This window comes from Corvus hawaiiensis, chromosome 6 (genome assembly GCF_020740725.1).
Source record: "Corvus hawaiiensis isolate bCorHaw1 chromosome 6, bCorHaw1.pri.cur, whole genome shotgun sequence".
NCBI classification, from domain to species: domain Eukaryota; kingdom Metazoa; phylum Chordata; class Aves; order Passeriformes; family Corvidae; genus Corvus; species Corvus hawaiiensis.
In genome coordinates, this window is record NC_063218.1 from 1,008,410 (window position 1) to 1,025,982 (window position 17,573).

Below are 17,573 nucleotides of genomic sequence, written 5' to 3' on the forward strand. Positions count from 1 at the left end.
TATGGAAACAGGGATCTGAGGAAGGAGTTCCCGGGGCTCTCAGGGGCTCCCTGGAGCTGTGCCGAGGGCAGGGAGAGCCCCAGTTCCACCTGGGAGAGCCCCAGTTCCTGAAGTGTGACCTGCAGGGAATTGAGGGATGGGACAGGACAGGAGGAAACAGCCTCAGGTTGCACCAGGGGAAGTTTAGATTGGATATCAGGGAAAATTCTTTCCTGGAAAGGGCTGTCCAGCCTGGCACAGCTGCCCAGGGCAGGGGTGGAGTCCCCATCCCTGCAGGGATTTCGAAGCGCTGTGGATGTGGCACCTGGGGACATGGGGCAGTGTGGCCCTGGCAGTGCTGGGGGAGGGGCTGGACTCCATCTCAGAGGGCTTTTCCAACCTCAACGATTCCATGATTCCATGATGGGGTACCTGCCATCCGTGCCCATGGGCCCAAGGGGGAAGTGCAGTGTGGTTTGGATTAATTGAACCCACATCAGCAGGAATTTCCCCATGGAAAGGGTGCTCAGGCCTTGGCAGGGGCTGCCCAGGGAGCTTTGGAGTGCCCATCCCTGGAGGTGTCCCAGGAATTCCTGGAGGTGGCACTCAGAGCTCTGGGCTGGGGACGAGGTGGGCAGCGGGCACAGCTGGGACTGGATGGGCTGGGAGGGCTTTTCCAGCCTCAGTGACTCTGGAATTCCGTGACTGAGCCTCGGGCAGGGGTTCCAGGGGCTCGGGGGGTCAGCGCAGCCGGGGGGGCTGGAACTGCCCGTGCCCGTCCCTGTGCGGGCCGACAGTGACATCCAGAGCCCGTGTCCCTGTGCCAGCCTGCGGGGACATCCAGGGCGATCCTGCAGTGACATCCAGCGCCCGTGTCCCTGTGCCAGCCTGCGGGGACATCCAGGGCGATCCTGCAGTGACATCCAGAGCCCGTGTCCCTGTGCCAGACTGCGGGGACATCCAGAGCCCGTGTCCCCGTGCCAGCCTGCGGGGACATCCAGGGCGATCCTGCGGGGACATCCAGAGCCCGTGTCCCCGTGCCAGCCTGCGGGGACATCCAGGGCGATCCTGCAGTGACATCCAGCGCCCGCCCGGCCCCGCTGCAGCCCCGCCGCCGCCGCTCCGCCCCCAGCCGGCAATTCCAAAGGAAAAGCGGCTTTTCCTTTTCCCGAGAGCAGCCTGTGACAGCCGGGAATGCTCGCGCCGGCCCCGCTCTTCCCGAATTCCCGGGATTAACGCGGACAAGGCACAGACGGGCGGCTCGGAGGAGCCTCAGCCCAGCCCGGCGCTGCGGGACCGCGGCACGGGCACCGGCACGGCCCGGATCATCCCCGGTACCGGCACGGGCACCGTCCGGATCATCCCCGGTACCGGCACCGGCACCGTCCGGATCATCCCCGGAACCGGCACTGACACGGCCCGGATCATCCCCGGTACCGGCACCGGCACCGTCCGGATCATCCCCGGAACCGGCACCAGCACCAGCACCAGCACCAGCACGGCCCGGATCATCCCCGGTACCGGCACCGGCTGCATCATCCCCGGTACCGCCCGAATCGTCCCCGGTACCGGCACCGCCCGAATCATCGTCGGTACCGACACCATCGCATCTTCCCCTCGGCACCGGCACCACCCAAATCATCGCACCGGCACCGGCACCGCCCGCACCCCCTCCCGTCCCGCCCGGGGCAGGCTCCAGCCCCGTCCCCGCCGAGCAGCGCAGGCGGGATGGGACACGGGGGCAGCTCCAGGCTCTGCCCGGTTTCCTTCGCCGGGGGATGGAGGAGCTGAAATCCCTTCTCCTGTCCGGAAAGGCTGGGAGAGCTGGGAATGTTCACCTGGAGAAGGGAAGGGACCCCTCAGAGCCCCTTGCAGGACCTAAAGGGGCTCCAGGAGAGCTGGAGAGGGACTGGGGACAAGGATGGAGGGACAGGAGCCAGGGAATGGCTTCCCAGTGCCAGAGGGCAGGGCTGGATGGGAGATTGGGAATTGGGAATTGCTGGCTGGGAGGGTGGGGAGGGGCTGGGCTGGAATTGCCAGAGCAGCTGGGGCTGCCCCTGGATCCCTGGCAGTGCCCAAGGCCAGGCTGGACATTGGGGTTTGGAGCAGCCTGGGATGGTGGGAGGTGTCCCTGCCCATGGAAAGGGGGTAGCACCGGGTGGGCTTTGAGGTCCCTTCCAACCCAAACCAGTCTGGAATTCTGTGCTTCTCTCAGCAGGCGCAGCAGAGCTCAGGGATGGTTTGGGCTGAGACTTTGATTGTAAAAAGCATAAACCGGAGCATTTGTAGAGTATTTTCATATTCTGCCTCCATCTCTCACTGTGCTGACCCTCCCTGCTCAAAGGCGGGTGTCTGTGAGCCCCCTGTACCCACATCCACACCCTGGGCACTTTGAAGCTGCTGGATCCGGATTTCCAGCATCCCCTGGTGACTCAAACATTTCTCTGCACTGGGAGCAAGGAAAGCAAACCCTTCCTCTCGCTGTGATTTCCTGGCAGGACACATATCGGTAATTTGAAGACATTACCTTTTAATTTAGAGAATTTAGGGGAATATGTCCATCTGTTCATCCCTGAGACACACAGGGAGGGGCAGCTGAAGCTTCAGGTGCATTTTTAACCCCAGAGCTGGGCTCAGCACCTCTCAGCCTCTCCCCATTTAACCCCGTGTGACAACGGCACAGCCTGAGTTCCAACCCCAATCCCACCCCTTTTCCATGGGCAGGGACACCTCCCACTGTCCCAGGCTGCTCCCAGCCCCAGTGTCCAGCCTGGCCTTGGGCACTGCCAGGGATCCAGGGGCAGCCCCAGCTGCTCTGGCAATTCCAGCCCAGCCCCTGCCCACCCTCCCAGCCAGCAATTCCCAATTCCCAATCTCCCATCCAGCCCTGCCCTCTGGCACTGGGAAGCCATTCCCTGGCTCCTGTCCCTCCTGGAGCCCCTTCAGGCCCTGCAAGGCCACACTGAGGTCACCCCAAAGCTTCTCTTCTCCAGGCTGAACAATCCCAGTTCTCCCAGGCTTTCCATGGATATGCCCCACTTCCCAGAGCAATAACCGGAGTTAAAATCCCCATGCTCTGATCCTGTGTGTGCTGGAGCTTGTCCAAGTGCGTTAATAATAAATTAAAGCAGCATGGGGGTAAAAACCAGGATTTGATCGTAAACAACCTGGAAAAGTGGGGCAGAAGGGGCAGCAGCCATGGAATGAGGGCAGAGGTGGGAGCAGCTCCAGCGGCTCCAGCAGTGAGCACCAGACAAACCAGGATTTCCCGGGTTTATTTTCCTAAAGGGCTTCACCTCCAATGAAATCATCACAACAACGCTCCGAGAGCACAAGGACAACACCTTGGGAACTGCCAGAGAATCCCAGCACAGCTCAGCTCTTGTCCCGTGGAACTCAAAAGCTGCTTTTGGAAACAAAACCGAACCAGGATGTGGCTGCTAAAACAGAAATAACATAAAGATGTACAGGTAAAACCACAAAACTCCAGGGATCAAAAATCAGGGAAATTTTTACCCCAACCAAAGCACTCCAGCCAAGCCTAAATACAAAATTCCCTGTACAGTTACTAAACCCTGCTAAAAATCCGAGTTTTCCTTGGGTTTAAAACACAGCACACCGCATAAGGCAAAAATACAAATAAAAAAATAGGAGTTACCATCCAGTTCTTTGTGTTTCGGATCAGTGGAAAGAATTTCAGGCAATTCTGGATGTTTTGCAGCTTCACACAGCGAATGGGGACTTACAGTGAAGTTCACTGAGGTAATGTTATCTCCCAGAAAAAACGTTTGTAACACGGACAAAAACTCCAACCCGTTCCTGGAAGGAAAGCATTCCCAGGGGGAGAGGCTGGCAAGCAGCCCGCACGTGGATATCTTTAAAAAGCAGAAATTCCGAGCTGTATGGACACAAAGAAACCCATTGAAAGCCCGCTGTGAAGGGCTTAGCAGACAATCTCAGAGATAAGGAACCGGAACTGGGAGATAACTGGGAGGTAACTGGGAGTTGTGACAGCTCAGCTGCAGGTCCTCGCTTTTCCAGCTCCCAGCCAGACATTCCCAGGGCATTCCTGAGTTTTAACCCAGCTTCACCCTCATTGCTGTGCCTGATCTCCCTCTGCCCAAGCGCTGAAGGGACGGGACAGGGGCACCCGGACAGAAATAGGGGTGGAGGGAGTTTCAGGGACGTGATCCCTGAGCTGATCCATCTTTAGGTAAGGAGTTCCCCAATAACAGCAGGGAAATTCATCAGGCATTGCTCCTGAGGAGTGAAAAGCAGTTCCTGCTGCTCTCTGCAGCGTAGCAGTGTCACATCCCACGGCACAGGGTCAGTCATTCACCTCAGCACCTCCTCTGACCTCATTCCAAGGGAGGAATGCCCCATGGAAAGGGGTGGAACAAGGTGGTCTTTGAAGCCCCTTTCACCCCAAACCATTCTGGGGTTTATCATTCCCACTGCCTGGGGAAAGGGAATAAAACATTTTGCAATTTCCAGTGCTTTGACTTCCATAAATGAGAGATGTTGATATAAATAATCACCATAATATGGATTTTTCCTTCTGATTGATGGAGTTTTTTTTAATGATGATTTTGTTGTTTATGGATTTTCTGTTGTGATCCATCCCTGGCAGTGCCCAAGGCCAGGCTGGACATTGGGGCTGGGAGCAGCCTGGGACAGTGGGAGGTGTCCCTGCCATGGCAGGGCTGGCACTGGATGGGCTTTGAGGCCCCTTCCCAGCCAAACCATCCTGGGATTCCAGGATTCCTCCTCCTCCCCACACACAAACCTGCAAACACAGCCATGGAGCCCCTCCTGTCCTGCCCCCAGATGCCCTGGAATAATTAAACCAGGCTTTTATGGCTGTCACTGGAATTCCTGGGGGTCAAATGAACAACTCCAGCATTTTCAATGCAGTTTCTCTCATTTACATTCAAAGTCCTGCTCAGTTCCACCAAATCTGAAGGAGGCCTCCCGGATTTTATGGTCTGTGCCAACACCCAGGATCTCTGAATGATGCTTTATGGTGCCAGCACCCGGCTGGACTGGTGAAATCCCAGTGTTTGGGATGGAACAGCAGGAGCAGCCCTGGCTGCAAGCAGCTCTGCAGAATTCAGGCTAAATCCAGAGCACTCAACCCTCCCCATTCAGCAAAATCATAAAGAAACGGCTTTTAGAGCAACTACTTCAAATATTATTGCACCTTTCAAAATAACACTGTGTGGGCTTGGAAAACAAATCCTAAATATGTCAAAATAACGGGAAAGGAAACTCGGGAGGCAAAAAAAAATCCTCAGTACCACAATGGGCAGACAGACACCACACAAATTCAAGGTGACTGAGAGCAGAAGACAACCCAAAAAGGTGCTAAATTAGTTAAATTCCATTTTACATGATGGTTATAACCCACAGCATCACTTTCTCTCTCTCTGCCCCAGTTTTCAGCGAGTTCAGGGCTGTCACCCAGTGGGATTTGGGTTAATCCCACGATCTGCCCCTCAGCAGGACACACATTTGGGATGAGCCCTGCCTTCACTTCCTGCACTGGAGTCTGAGGAACCCGAGCTGGGCTCCCCCTGTTTGTGAGAATGGCGACAGCGACCCTAAATCCGATAAAAAACCCCACTGAAATACCCAAGAGAGGGAGCTCGTTCCATAGGGGCTGAGACTGCAGAGGCACGGGGGGGGGGGGGGGGTGGAGCAAAGAAGAAACCAAACCAGTGGAACAATCCAAACATGCTTTATGCACTGAAATCAGGAACAGCCTCGTGGGTACCCCTACATTTAGCACCATTGTGAGATGGGAACACTCAGAGGAAGCAATCATACAGCCCTTGAGAAAAGGGGGAACACGGACACGAGCGCGCTGGGGACGAGGACGGGATGGGCTGGCTCGGAGGTTTTATTGGATATCATGCTAGGAATGCTGCTGCTGTGAGCTCTGCTCACATTCCAACTGCAAGCACACAGCAGGATGGAGTCAGTTCATCTAGCACTCGTTTCTCCACAAGGAAACAGAAGGGAAAAGTTAAAAATGCAAATTCTCTTCATCAGATCCAAAAACGTCACAAGGAGGCAACAAATTTGCCTTGTAAATGTCTCCAAGGATCATCCCAGCCCTCCTAGCAGGAAGCAGGTGACAAAGGAGTACAGGCAACATCCTATGGCATTTATTATTTACAAACCTTGAGATACAGAAACAAGGCAGCCCTTGAGTTACTGGTCATAAAAAACCCCGTGAAGCACTGGCGCTTTCCCCACGTGCACACACAGCCAGGGGTCAGCACCCCTGCACTCGCCCCACGCTCTCACCCCACTTCACCCCAGCACAGGGAACTCCACATTCCAGAAGAGGAAGAGACAAAAGCTCTAGGAAGGGTTGGATGGACAAATTCCCAACTGGATCTCAGTTCTCTCCCAAATCCACTGCCACGAGCAGGGTGCCAGCCAAACCCAGCTGGACACTCCGCTTCCCACCCTCTGCTACTGCAGTAACAAAGGAGAACTACGGCAAGGACCGAATCCCTCCTCGTTTCCATGGCAAGGCGAGCTGCAGCGCCGGGGCCGCCGCTCCGCGGGATCGCCGTGCAGCAGGATCAGCTCCGGCCGAGGCCAGCGGCGAGCGGGCAGGGCCTCAGAGGGCGGTGAGGCCGAAGTTGCAGCGGCAGTACATCATCCCCGCCGAGTCCAGCCACGAGTCCGAGATGGGCTCGTACCTCTGCACCGTGTTCAGGTAGGACGAGCCCGAGTGCCCCCCCACCACGTACAGGTGGTTATCGATCACCGCCGCCCCCACGCCTGCGGACGAGAGCACGGCATCAGCACCTCTGGGAACCACTGGCACTTCTGTCCCCAGCTGGAATCGCCCCCCTCCACCCAGGGGCTGACCCCAGAGTCCTCACTGTCTGAATAAAAAGGTCTGGCACTCCTTTTGTGCTCTTCTCATCCCCTTTCCTAGGATAAAACAACATCCCTCTGTCCCAGTGCCCCTTGTCAGGGACACTATGGGATAGGATCAGGGAATATCCTGAGCTGGAGGGACCCACAGGGATCACCCAGCCCAGCTCCTGTCCCTGCCCAGACCCCCCAACAACCCCACCCTGGGCATCCCTGGCAGCGCTGTCCAAACGCTCCTGGAGCTCTGGCAGCCTCGGGGCCGTGCCCATTCCCTGGGGAGCCTGGGCAGTGCCCAGCACCCTCTGGGGAAGAGCCTTTCCCTGAGATCCAGCCTGAGCCTGCCTGGCCCAGCTCCAGGCGCTCCCTGGCTGCTGTCCCTGTCCCAGGCAGCAGAGATTGGAGCTGCAGCACAACCCTGTGCCCCTGAGCCTCCACACTCAACAAAATACAACAGAACAGTGACCAAGAACTGCAGAAACTCATCACTGCTGAAATCACTGATAAAACAGCGGGTAGAGCAGAATTACTACTTCCTATTATTTTTGTTACAGCTCAGCATTAATAAACTGAACTTGGAGAAATCAAGATCCTCTCACAGGGCTGGTGAAGTGACCTTCACCCACAGATGGAGTCCCTGCCACTCTCCCTGCAGCTTCTACCAGCTCAAAGGGTTCATTTCTGCCATGTCCCACCTGTCCTGGGCTCCTTCATGGGCCGGCACACCGTCCACTGGTTCTGGTGGGGGTCGTATCTCTCGATGCTGGACAGGTGGGACACCCCATTGTGTCCCCCCACCACGAAGATGAAGCCCAGCATGACCCCCACCCCAAAGTTTATCCGTTTGTCAGCCATGGAGGCCACGGTTTCCCAGGAGTTCTTGCTCGGATCGTAGCGCTCCATGCTGCAAGGAAAACACAGCTGTGATCCCGGGATCTCAGGGATGGGGATTCACTGCAGGGGTGATCCTGGGATCTCAGGGATGGAGATTCACTGCAGGGGTGTCACAGGCACAGCTGTGATCCTGGGATCTCAGGGATGGGGATTCGCTGCAGGGGTGTCACAGGCACAGCCAGGATTCCGGGATCTCAGGGATGGGGATTCGCTGCAGGGGTGTCACAGGCACAGCCAGGATTCCGGGATCTCAGGGATGGGGATTCGCTGCAGGGGTGTCACAGGCACAGCCAGGATTCCGGGATCTCAGGGATGGGGATTCACTGCAGGGGTGATCCTGGGATCTCAGGGATGGAGATTCACTGCAGGGGTGTCACAGGCACAGCTGTGATCCTGGGATCTCAGGGATGGGGATTCACTGCAGGGGATTCACTGCAGGGGATTCGCTGCAGGGGTGTCACAGGCACAGCCAGGATTCCGGGATCTCAGGGATGGGGATTCACTGCAGGGGTGATCCCGGGATCTCAGGGATGGGGATCCACTGCAGGGGTGTCACAGGCACAGCCAGGATTCCGGGATCTCAGGGATGGGGATTCACTGCAGGGGTGATCCCGGAATCTCAGGGATGGGGATTCACTGCAGGGGATTCACTGCAGGGGATTCACTGCAGGGGTGTCACAGGCACAGCCAGGATTCCGGGATCTCAGGGATGGGGATTCACTGCAGGGGTGTCACAGGCACAGCCAGGATCCTGGGATCTCACGGATGGGGATCCACTGCAGGGGTGATCCCGGGATCTCAGGGATGGGGATTCACTGCAGGGGTGTCACAGGCACAGCTGGTGCTGCCAGGCAGAATTACCACAGAGGAATACAGAGGGAAAGGGCTGATGGGCACAGGGATTAATGAGGCTGCCCAGGGGGGTTTGCTGGTGCCCAGGTGGGCACAGGGACCCCCCCAGCACGTACCTGTTCATGTGGGCAGGTCCATACCCCCCGATGGCATAAATCATCCCGTCCAGCACGGCAGCAGCGAAGCAGCTCCGTGTCCTGCTCATGGGGGCCACCAGCTGCCACTCCTTGACCTTGGGGATGTACTTCTCCACGCTCCTCAGGTAGGACTGGCCGTCGTAGCCGCCCAGGGCGTACAGCTCCCCGGCCAGCACGGCCACGCCCAGCGTGCTGCGGCTCTCGAACATCCTCTCCAGGGAGCTCCACGTGTTGGTGTCGGGGTCCCAGCACTCCACGGAGCTCTCGTGCTTCCTGTAGCTGATGCCCTGGCACACGTGCGTGGCGATGCCGCCCACCACGTAGATCTTCTGCTCCAGCACGCAGATCCCGAACTCGTAGCGGGGGATGCTGAGAGGGGCCAGGCCGATCCACGAGTCGTTCTGGGGGAAATACATCTCCATGCTGGAAGGGAAGAGCAAGGAGCAGCTGAGCAAAACGTGAACCAAAACAGGAACCAAAACAGGAACCAAAATAGGAACCAGCTGCAAATATGACCCAAAGGGAGGAGAAGAGTAAACACAAAAAAAAAAAACCAGCCACAGAAATGGGAGAGAGAAAAGCAAATTAGAGAGAGGGAAGCACAAGATACCTATACTTAAAAATATACATTTAGAAACTACAACTTGCAGTGTATAAATACGTGTTTTACATGCACTCTATAATTTATAGTTTTTTATAATTAAACAGAATGTCAGCGTAGCACAAACTAACCTGAAAAATCTGTCCTTAAAACGGCTTATTTCTTTTAAACAGCACTTGCAATCTTACATTTAAATCTTACATTTAAATCTTAAAATAGCATTTTCTTTTAATTACACTCCGTGTGAGAACACGGTTGGCCTAGCTTGCCCCATATAAAGTCTAACCAATCCACCTGAATAGTTTAATTAATAAATTACCTAAATAATTAAGAGGCTATCTGGTACAGAGGAAACATGATCTGTTCAAAAACCATACAGGAGCATGAGGCCCCTGGAGAGCTGACAGGCACTAAGAGCCCAGAACCAGGAGCTGCTGAAACACCAGAGAATAGAGATTAAATATATTCTATGTAATTTTGTTATTATGAAGCACCAAAAAATTTAAAATAATCCAAATTATATTGGTAGACTACATTTTTATAATCATTGAAGAAGGTGGGAAAGAAGCAGAGCTGAAGAATATCAGAGAATGACTTCATTCAAACACTTCTTATGAGGCACAAACCCCCTTCATTTTTTAAGGCTATAAACCAAACAATTCCCAGCCCCAACACCTGGTTTAATATCAGTGACTATCATTGGGAAAATAAACTTTAAAAGATTTTGACATCTCTGAACACAAGGAAAAGAACAAGCAGCTCTTCCCAGCTTTTTAAATGTGTTTCTCTCTGCAAGCACAGAACTGTCCCAGAAAAGAACATCCCAGAATATTATCCAGAACCCAGCTGTGGAACCAGTTCAGGCAGTCTGGCTGGGCACAGGGAACATTCCTGGGGCTGATAAGGGCACACAACATCAAAGCTCTTTCTGTGTATGTATAAATGTCTGTATGTATGTATGTCTATACATGTACACATGTATATAAACAGCCTCCCCACAGCTTAACCACCAGCTCTGGGAATGTTAATCCCACGTTCTAAGCAAACCCAGCCACACCATCTTGGGGCACAAAGTTGTTTGTCTCTCTCTTCGGTTCCTTCTGCTCCCAGGATGAGCCTCAGGGATGCTCTCCAGGAACTGAGGAGGTTCATTCTGGAATGCAGGTGAAGGAGGAGGGGTCAGAACTCACCCGCTCCTGCCAGCACAGACACCTGCTCGGCAGCTGGGCTTAAAGCCACGGTCACATCATGATCCAGAACTCCTTCATGGAATCCCAGGATCATTGAGGTTGGAAAAGCCCTCCCAGCCCATCCAGTCCCAGCTGTGCCCGATGCCCACCTTGTCCCCAGCCCAGAGCTCTGAGTGCCACCTCCAGGAATTCCTTGGACACCTCCAGGGATGGGCACTCCAAAGCTCCCTGGGCAGCCCCTGCCAAGGCCTGAGCACCCTTTCCATGGGGAAATTCCTGCTGCTGTCCACCCTGAGCCTGCCCTGGCCCAGCCTGAGGCCGTTCCCTCTCCTCCTGTCCCTGTTCCCTGGCAGCAGAGCCCGACCCGCCCGGCTGCCCCCTCCTGTCAGGGAGTTGGAGGGAACAGTCCCCCTTGAGCCTCCTTTCTTCTTCACTCTACTGTGATTAAGTCTGTTTTAATTCCAAGGACTTTTGACTTATCAGGAAGCATATTTGTCATATATTGAGTTAATCTTTATGACTTGTTTGAAATAGTAATAATTCGGGGGAAAATTAATTAAAACAAAAATACCTGGAGGGAAGACTAAGAACTGCACAAACTTTAATTAGCCACGTTATTAACTCAATCAGCAGAACGAAAATTATTTCAGAGCTTTTTGTTTGCACAAACAAACGTCTGGCACAAACAAAACCCCCTCACATTGCAAATTACTCATGAAACAAAAAAGCATTTAAGCATTTTGAATTTGGGGCTCGTCCTTGCCAATAAAAACCTACTGAAGAGGTTTTATGAGGGACAGCAGCACCTACACCTCGCAGACTCTGGTGGGACTCACAGGTCTCTTCCAAGCTCAGTGACTGGGGGGATCCAAGCCCCCAGTGCCTGCGTCCCACTGCCCCCTGGGCCATTCCTCACCTCTCCAGGCAGGCGAAGAGCCCGGCCTTGCCCCCCACGGCGCAGAGCACCTTGGGCGCGCAGCGGGGCCGCGTCAGCAGCATGGTCTGGTGGGACAGTCTGTGCTCGGGCATGAAGTGGTACTTGAGGGCCTCGTTGAGCAGGTGCTTGCAGGTGTGGTCGTCCCGGATCAGGTGGTTGGCCTCGTAGAGCCGCGTGAGGAACTTGACGCTGAGCAGGGGCAGGCGCACGCAGTGCAGCAGCTGCGCCAGGTACTTCTGCCGCTCCTGCACGTCGTACTTGATCCAGGACTCCAGCGCGTAGAACACCGTCTCCTCCGTCACCACGTTCAGGCAGTCGTTGGACACGATCTCGTCCAGCTCCGAGTGCGTCAGCTCGAAGAACTCCTCGGTCTGGCACACGTCCTCGAAGTTCTGGCAGATGAACTTGTTGGCCGCCAGGTACAGCTCGTGGCAGCCGTAGGTCTCGGCGAAGCGCGAGATGCCGATGCAGTTGCCGGGGTCCAGCTGGCTCTCCAGGAAGGCGCAGCACTCCTTCACCACCAGCTTGACCTGCAGCAGGTTGGCGGCGGGCAGCAGCGACTCCACGGTGTCCTGCGAGATGAAGACGGTGCCGGTGTAGGCGTACTCCACGATGGCCTGCAGCGCCGCCTCGTCCACGCACTGGAACTCCACCTCGGCGTTCTCCTTCTCTGACAGGTTCCCGGTGAACATGGCCTTGAAGTAGGGGCTGATGCTGGCCAGCACCACCTTGTGCGCGTGGATCTTGGCCTCGCCCACGCGCAGCACGATGTCGCAGAGCTCCTGGTGCTGCCGCAGGAGGTTGAGGCCCTGCAGGAGCTGCTCCGAGTGCAGCGGGGTCAGCTTGGCCAGCAGGAAGGGCGGGGACGACGGGTCCATCTGAGAAACACAGTTTGGGATGTGTCACTTCACATTTATGTTACTGAGACATGCCACACGTAACAGTTAAAAGGTATTTTTCCATTTTGGCTTTTATCTTATTAAGGTTTGTTACTTCCCAGCTCCCCTTTCAACCCTCACAGGCTGCACTTTTTCATGCAACTTAAACCCAGGACTTCAAGTGTTCATTAACAGTCTATGCTAGATTCGACTCTGAATTAAAAAAAACACACAATCATCTTTTCTTTTTTGCTCTGGAGTAAAGTATCTCTGATCTGGTTGTTGGGCTGTTTGTGCAGATACAGGAGCTGGATCGATGATTCCTGTGGATCCCTTCCCATTCAGGATATTCTGTGATTCTACATCAGGGATTCACTAGAACTGAGCAGTGACTGAAATAAAAATAAACAGAAATAACTAAAGAATACCACTGGTTTGAGACAAAGTTTTAAAAGCTCTCAAACTCCTTTTGTTCAGTTCAATTCCTGCCTACTTAGCGCTCCTGGGGAGCAGCCCAGTCCTGCTGTGCCTTTCTCTGGCCAGGCTCTGGCAGGGAGCAGCTTCCCATTCCAATTCCCTGCCTTCCCTCTGCAAACCACCCCCGCAGAGCCAGCAGGGCTGGAGCAGATTCCCGTGCTGTGAATGCACAGAGGAGCACGGGAGAAGGGGGAGATCTGATCCTCACCTCCCCTCACCCTGGGGCTGCCACCATGACAGGAAATCCCTGCTGGGACGGTCTCAGCCTCTGGAGAGCTCAGGGCTGCCCAGCTGAGCAGGGCCCAGGAGGACAGGCTGAGCACCCCGGAATTCTCAGCACCTCCCCAGCGCTGCCAGCTGCCCACGCTCCCCTGGAGTGCAGAGGGGAGGATCCTCACTCCTCCACAGCTCCACAAAACTCCTCTTCCCCAAAGTTCCCGCGTGCATCGTGACACTGGAGCACTTGGATACCTGCTCTAATTTCAGCTCCATGAACGTTCCCAGGGTGCAGCAGCTCTTTATTCAGCCCCCAGCACTGCACTGGTGAGAGGTGGAGGGTAGGAACGTGTCAGGATCCAGGGCCACGAGGAAAGAATCCCATTGTTCTGCAGGGAACAACGCAACCACCCCACTCCTGAGCTGAGCTGCTTTTGATTCGCTGAATGATCTTCAGGATCTCGCTTCTTTTATCTTAATAATAAGTTCATCATTTGTACAGCTCCCTAACTGACACCTCGCTTGCAGGGGAGCCCACTTAAAAGTGCTTAATTTGAAATAATCAAACGGGTTGCCGACGTTTAAATACAGAACACAATAGCAGTGACAGGGAAGGGAAGGCTCCCAGCTGGGGCTGGAAAACCTCTTACCCATGAAGAGATAAATAAGTTCTCCTATTATCACTCTGTACTGGAAAAAATAACTGAAGGAAGCTAATTTAAGCACATCTGCAAAAGGCAAGATCATAGACAACATTATTCTCCCTGTCACAAATGTGCAGCACAAATTATACACGGAAAAATTAAAAATTTAAAATGATAAAAAAGCTGTCCAGTAACAAAACCCCTTTATTCCCCTTTTGTGTTTGTGTTCAGAAACACAACAAACACACAGAAATTAGGAAACACAGGAAGGAAAGCACCACATGAAAAAAGGAATGGTCACAGCTCAGCTGCAAAACCTGCCCAAACACCTAAAAATAACTATATTTAAGTTATTTGGCAGCAGTAAAGCTTGATGCACCACCCTGGTAGAACCTCTCACACTCCCTGCACAGCCAGGCTCGCCCATACCATGGATTCGCTGTTATTTATTTGAATGTCCAGCAAGCGATCAGCAGCTGGAACGTGAAGCAGCCCTGCAACTGCATCCCAGCCCAGCGGTCTGTGCTCACGGCACACATCAAACGGACACCTCCGGGGGATCAGATCCTTTCAGCCTTTCAACCTTACCTCGAGCAGCAGCAGGTACTGTAAGTTAAGAGGTTAAGCAGCAGAGGAAGCACCTGAGCGGAGGCATTTGGGCGCGCAGAGCAGCAGCGTGAGCCGGGAGCGCAGCGGCTCCGGCGCGGGGCAGCAGCAGCGGGAAGGGCTGCGGGCGCTCCCCGGCCCCGAGCGCGAACCGGAGCTGGGACGCGCAAGGCTCGGGGCAGAGCAGCCGCTGGGCTGGCTCTGGGAATGCCCACACAGCGCCAGCCCCGAGCACCCGGCCCGGGCGAGAAGGAAAATCGCCAGCAGGACCGGCCCGCGTACGGGATTCCTGCTGCCCCGGCGGCCGTGCCCAACGCCGCTGCCCGAGCTCCGCCGGGGGCACGGCCGGTCCCGGCGGGGGACGGGGCTCGGAGCACCCTGCTCTGTGAACGCTGTCCCTGCCCGAGCTCCCTTCCAGCCCAAACCACTCCGGGTCTCTGCGGCTCCGCCACTCTCCGCTCACACGGGGGTCTCCCCGTGTCTGGCTGGCCCCCCGCGTACCGGCAGCCGCTCCGGCTGCATCCACACCCCTCCCGGGGACGCGGCGCTGCCGCTGTGTCCCGGCGGTCCCGGCGTCCCCGCTCCCACCTGTGCCGGGGTGCCCCGGGCCCGGCCCGGCCGCGCCGCCGCCTCGTTCCGCCGCTCCGCCACCGCCCGCGACGTCACTTCCGGCCGCCCCGCCCCGCGCGCCCCGCCAATCAACGGCCGTGCGGCCGCGCACACCCACACCCGCCGCTGCCCGGGCGGTACCACACCGCGCACCGCGCGGGAGGGACGCCTCGGTTTTCGCTTCCCCGGCGGTTTCGCTTCAGCTTCGTCCCCGCGGCTCGCGCGCCGCCGCTCTCCGCTTCTCCGCCACCTCATCCGCGCCCCGTTCCGCCCGCTCGCCGCTGGAGAAGGCGGCGGGGGGGGAGGGCACCGTGTCCCCCCTCCTTGCCGCGGCGTGGTCGGCGCCGCGCCGGCGCGGCACGCGGCGCCCCCTGGCGACGGCGGCGTTGCTGGGCGGGGCCTGTGGGCGGCCCATGGCCGCGGCCTCGGGCCATGGCGGAGCCGCCGCCGGGACCCGCCGCACCGCCGGGCTGCGGCCGCGCCTGGGAGCGCGGCGGCTCCGCGCAGGAGGCTGAGGACGGCACGGAGCCCTCCGGCCCCAGCGCCCCGCAGAAGGGTCCGGGCACGGAGCCCCCCGGCCCCGCTTTGAACGGTCCGGGCACGGAGCCCCCCGGCCCCGCTTTGAACGGTCCGGGCACGGATGCCCCCGGCCCGCAAGAAGACACGGAGCCCCCCAGCCCCGCTTTGAACGGTCCGGGCACGGATGCCCCCGGCCCCATTCACAACGGTCCCGGCACGGAGCCCCCCGGCCCGCAAGAAGACACGGAGCCCCCCGACCCGCAGGAGGACGCGGCTCCCCCAGAGGGGCCGGAGCTGTCGCTGGTGCCGCCGGAGCTCCGCGCGCGGCTGCTGGACCGGCAGGACTACCGGAGCCGTGCCCAGGCCGTGGAGCAGCTGCGGCGGGCGGTGGAGGGCTCCAGCCCGGCCGCGCTGAGCGCCGCGCCCGCCGCCGCCGTGGTGGGGCTGATCGCGCTGCTGGACACGCTGCTGCACGACCCCAACTTCGCGGTGGCGCGGGGGGCGCTGGAGGTGACCCGGCTGCTGGCGCTGCGCCTCGGCCGCCGCGTCCCCGCCGTGCTGGCCCCGCTGGTGTTGGCGGCCGCCCGGGCGCTCGGGGACGCGCAGCCGGCCATGCGGCGGGACGGCTCCCGGCTGCTGCTGCGGCTGATGGCGGCGGCCGGCCCGCGGCCCGTGCTGCGCCTGCTGCTGCAGGAGCGGCTGCTGCGGCACCGCAGCGCCCGGCTCCGCGAGGAGCTGCTCAACACGTGCATCGCCGCGCTGCTCGCCTACCCCGCCGCCGAGCTGGACCTGCCCCGGCTGGCGGCCGCGCTGGCGCCGGCGCTGCTGGACGCGAAGCGCCGGGTCCGGCACGCTGCCATGGAGGCGTTCGCCGCGCTGACCTCGGCGCTGGGCCCCGGCAACTCCGGCGCGCTGCTCCGCGCCCTGGATGCCGTGGAGCTGCGGCCCGGCGGCGCGGGGGTCGTGCACGCCGTGCAAGCCCGGCTGGCCAGGAAGGTGCTGCCCAGGCTGGGCGAGCAGGGACTCGTGGAGTACGGCGTGCCCTTGTCCTCCTCCGGCCACTGCCGCGGGCCCTGCCACCCGCCCGGAGCCGACACCGAGTGGCTGCTGATGGGCAGCAGGAGCCGGAGCGCGCACAGCCACTGCGGCCACCCCGCCGGCCAGGCTGCGCTGCACGGCCCCGCGTGTGCCGAGCGGGGACTGAGCCCCAGGAGAGTCCTGAGTGCCGGCAGAGGCAAAAACAAGCTGCCCTGGGAGAACGAGCTGGCTGCGGACAGGGAAGGTGGCTCGGCGGTCAGGATGCCTGTCACGAAGGGTGTGGAGCAGGTATGTAACTCCCTGGGTGCCTTTATCCTTAAGGTATTTCTAAAGGGAGGAGGGAAAGTTGTCAGAGGCTTGTTAAGTGAGAGATATTTGGAGGTATGGCTGCTGTTCCATGGATCTGTACAGTCAAATCGCTCTGGGAGGGTAAATTTGGGAATTCCTTATGTCAGATTCAACCAAGTAACTTACCAGACTACCTATCACTTACAAAAAAATATATGAATCTTTTTTTGAGGTTTGTTGGACTCCCTGAGACACTTCTCAGGTCCTACAGTAGTGTCATGACTCTGCCATGTCAGCGATGACAGGTGAACCTCTGGGAATGAGCACAGAAGTGGGGAAGGCATCCTTTATTTGTATGTTTGCGTTGGAGAGCCTGGGACTGACTGCAGACACTTTACTGTTTGGAGGAAAACTGAGCAATTCCTTCAGCTCAGGCTCTGAAGGCAGAGCTCTGGGGTGGGGTGAGCCAGGGCGCTCTGGGATAAACCTGGGCACTGCCAAATGCCTGGGTGGCTCTTGCTCCTTGGGCTGATCCGAGCAGGAAAAATTCCAGGTCAGGCTGGAATAACGATTTTGGTTGAGTTTGGGTGTAATCACCTACTGACCACGTCGGCAGCTGGAAAGGGGAGGAACCTCTGGAAAATTGTCCAGGTCGTTTTTCCTTTGCCAATGGTTCTGTGACGTGTTTTGGATACCACACGTGGAGGTGTATCTTTGTGTGGTGGTTTTTCTGTTGTGTTTTGGGGGGTTTTTTTAAAGTGGACACGTTTGATTTATCGTAACTTGATCTCCTGTGTGGGAGCTGAAGCAAACAGAA

General features: G+C 57.3%; 2 protein-coding genes across 3 annotated transcripts in view; one reads left to right on the forward strand and one right to left on the reverse strand.

The window, feature by feature from the left end:
- Positions 1 to 6,124: 6,124 nt before the first annotated feature.
- Positions 6,125 to 14,991, reverse strand: KLHL28 (kelch like family member 28). Of its 2 annotated transcripts, none has more exons than XM_048308014.1 (5): positions 14,891 to 14,991; positions 11,461 to 12,359; positions 8,733 to 9,176; positions 7,566 to 7,774; positions 6,125 to 6,774 (listed from the first exon to the last, which is right to left on the reverse strand). In XM_048308014.1, exons 2-5 carry the CDS (start codon positions 12,357 to 12,359, stop codon positions 6,611 to 6,613), a joined length of 1,716 nt encoding a protein of 571 aa, XP_048163971.1. In that variant the 5' UTR covers positions 14,891 to 14,991; the 3' UTR covers positions 6,125 to 6,610. The 2 variants fall into 2 exon arrangements, with proteins under 2 accessions (XP_048163971.1, XP_048163972.1); XM_048308015.1 differs by lacking the exon at positions 14,891 to 14,991 and adding an exon at positions 14,804 to 14,860.
- A 352-nt stretch (positions 14,992 to 15,343) lies between these two features.
- TOGARAM1 (TOG array regulator of axonemal microtubules 1) overlaps positions 15,344 to 17,573 on the forward strand; it is a 42,002-nt gene continuing 39,772 nt past the window's right edge. Inside the window, exon 1 of the mRNA XM_048305960.1 lies at positions 15,344 to 16,756. Within this exon, the coding sequence (XP_048161917.1) occupies positions 15,344 to 16,756 (1,413 nt within the window). The remainder of the gene's footprint in view (positions 16,757 to 17,573) is intronic.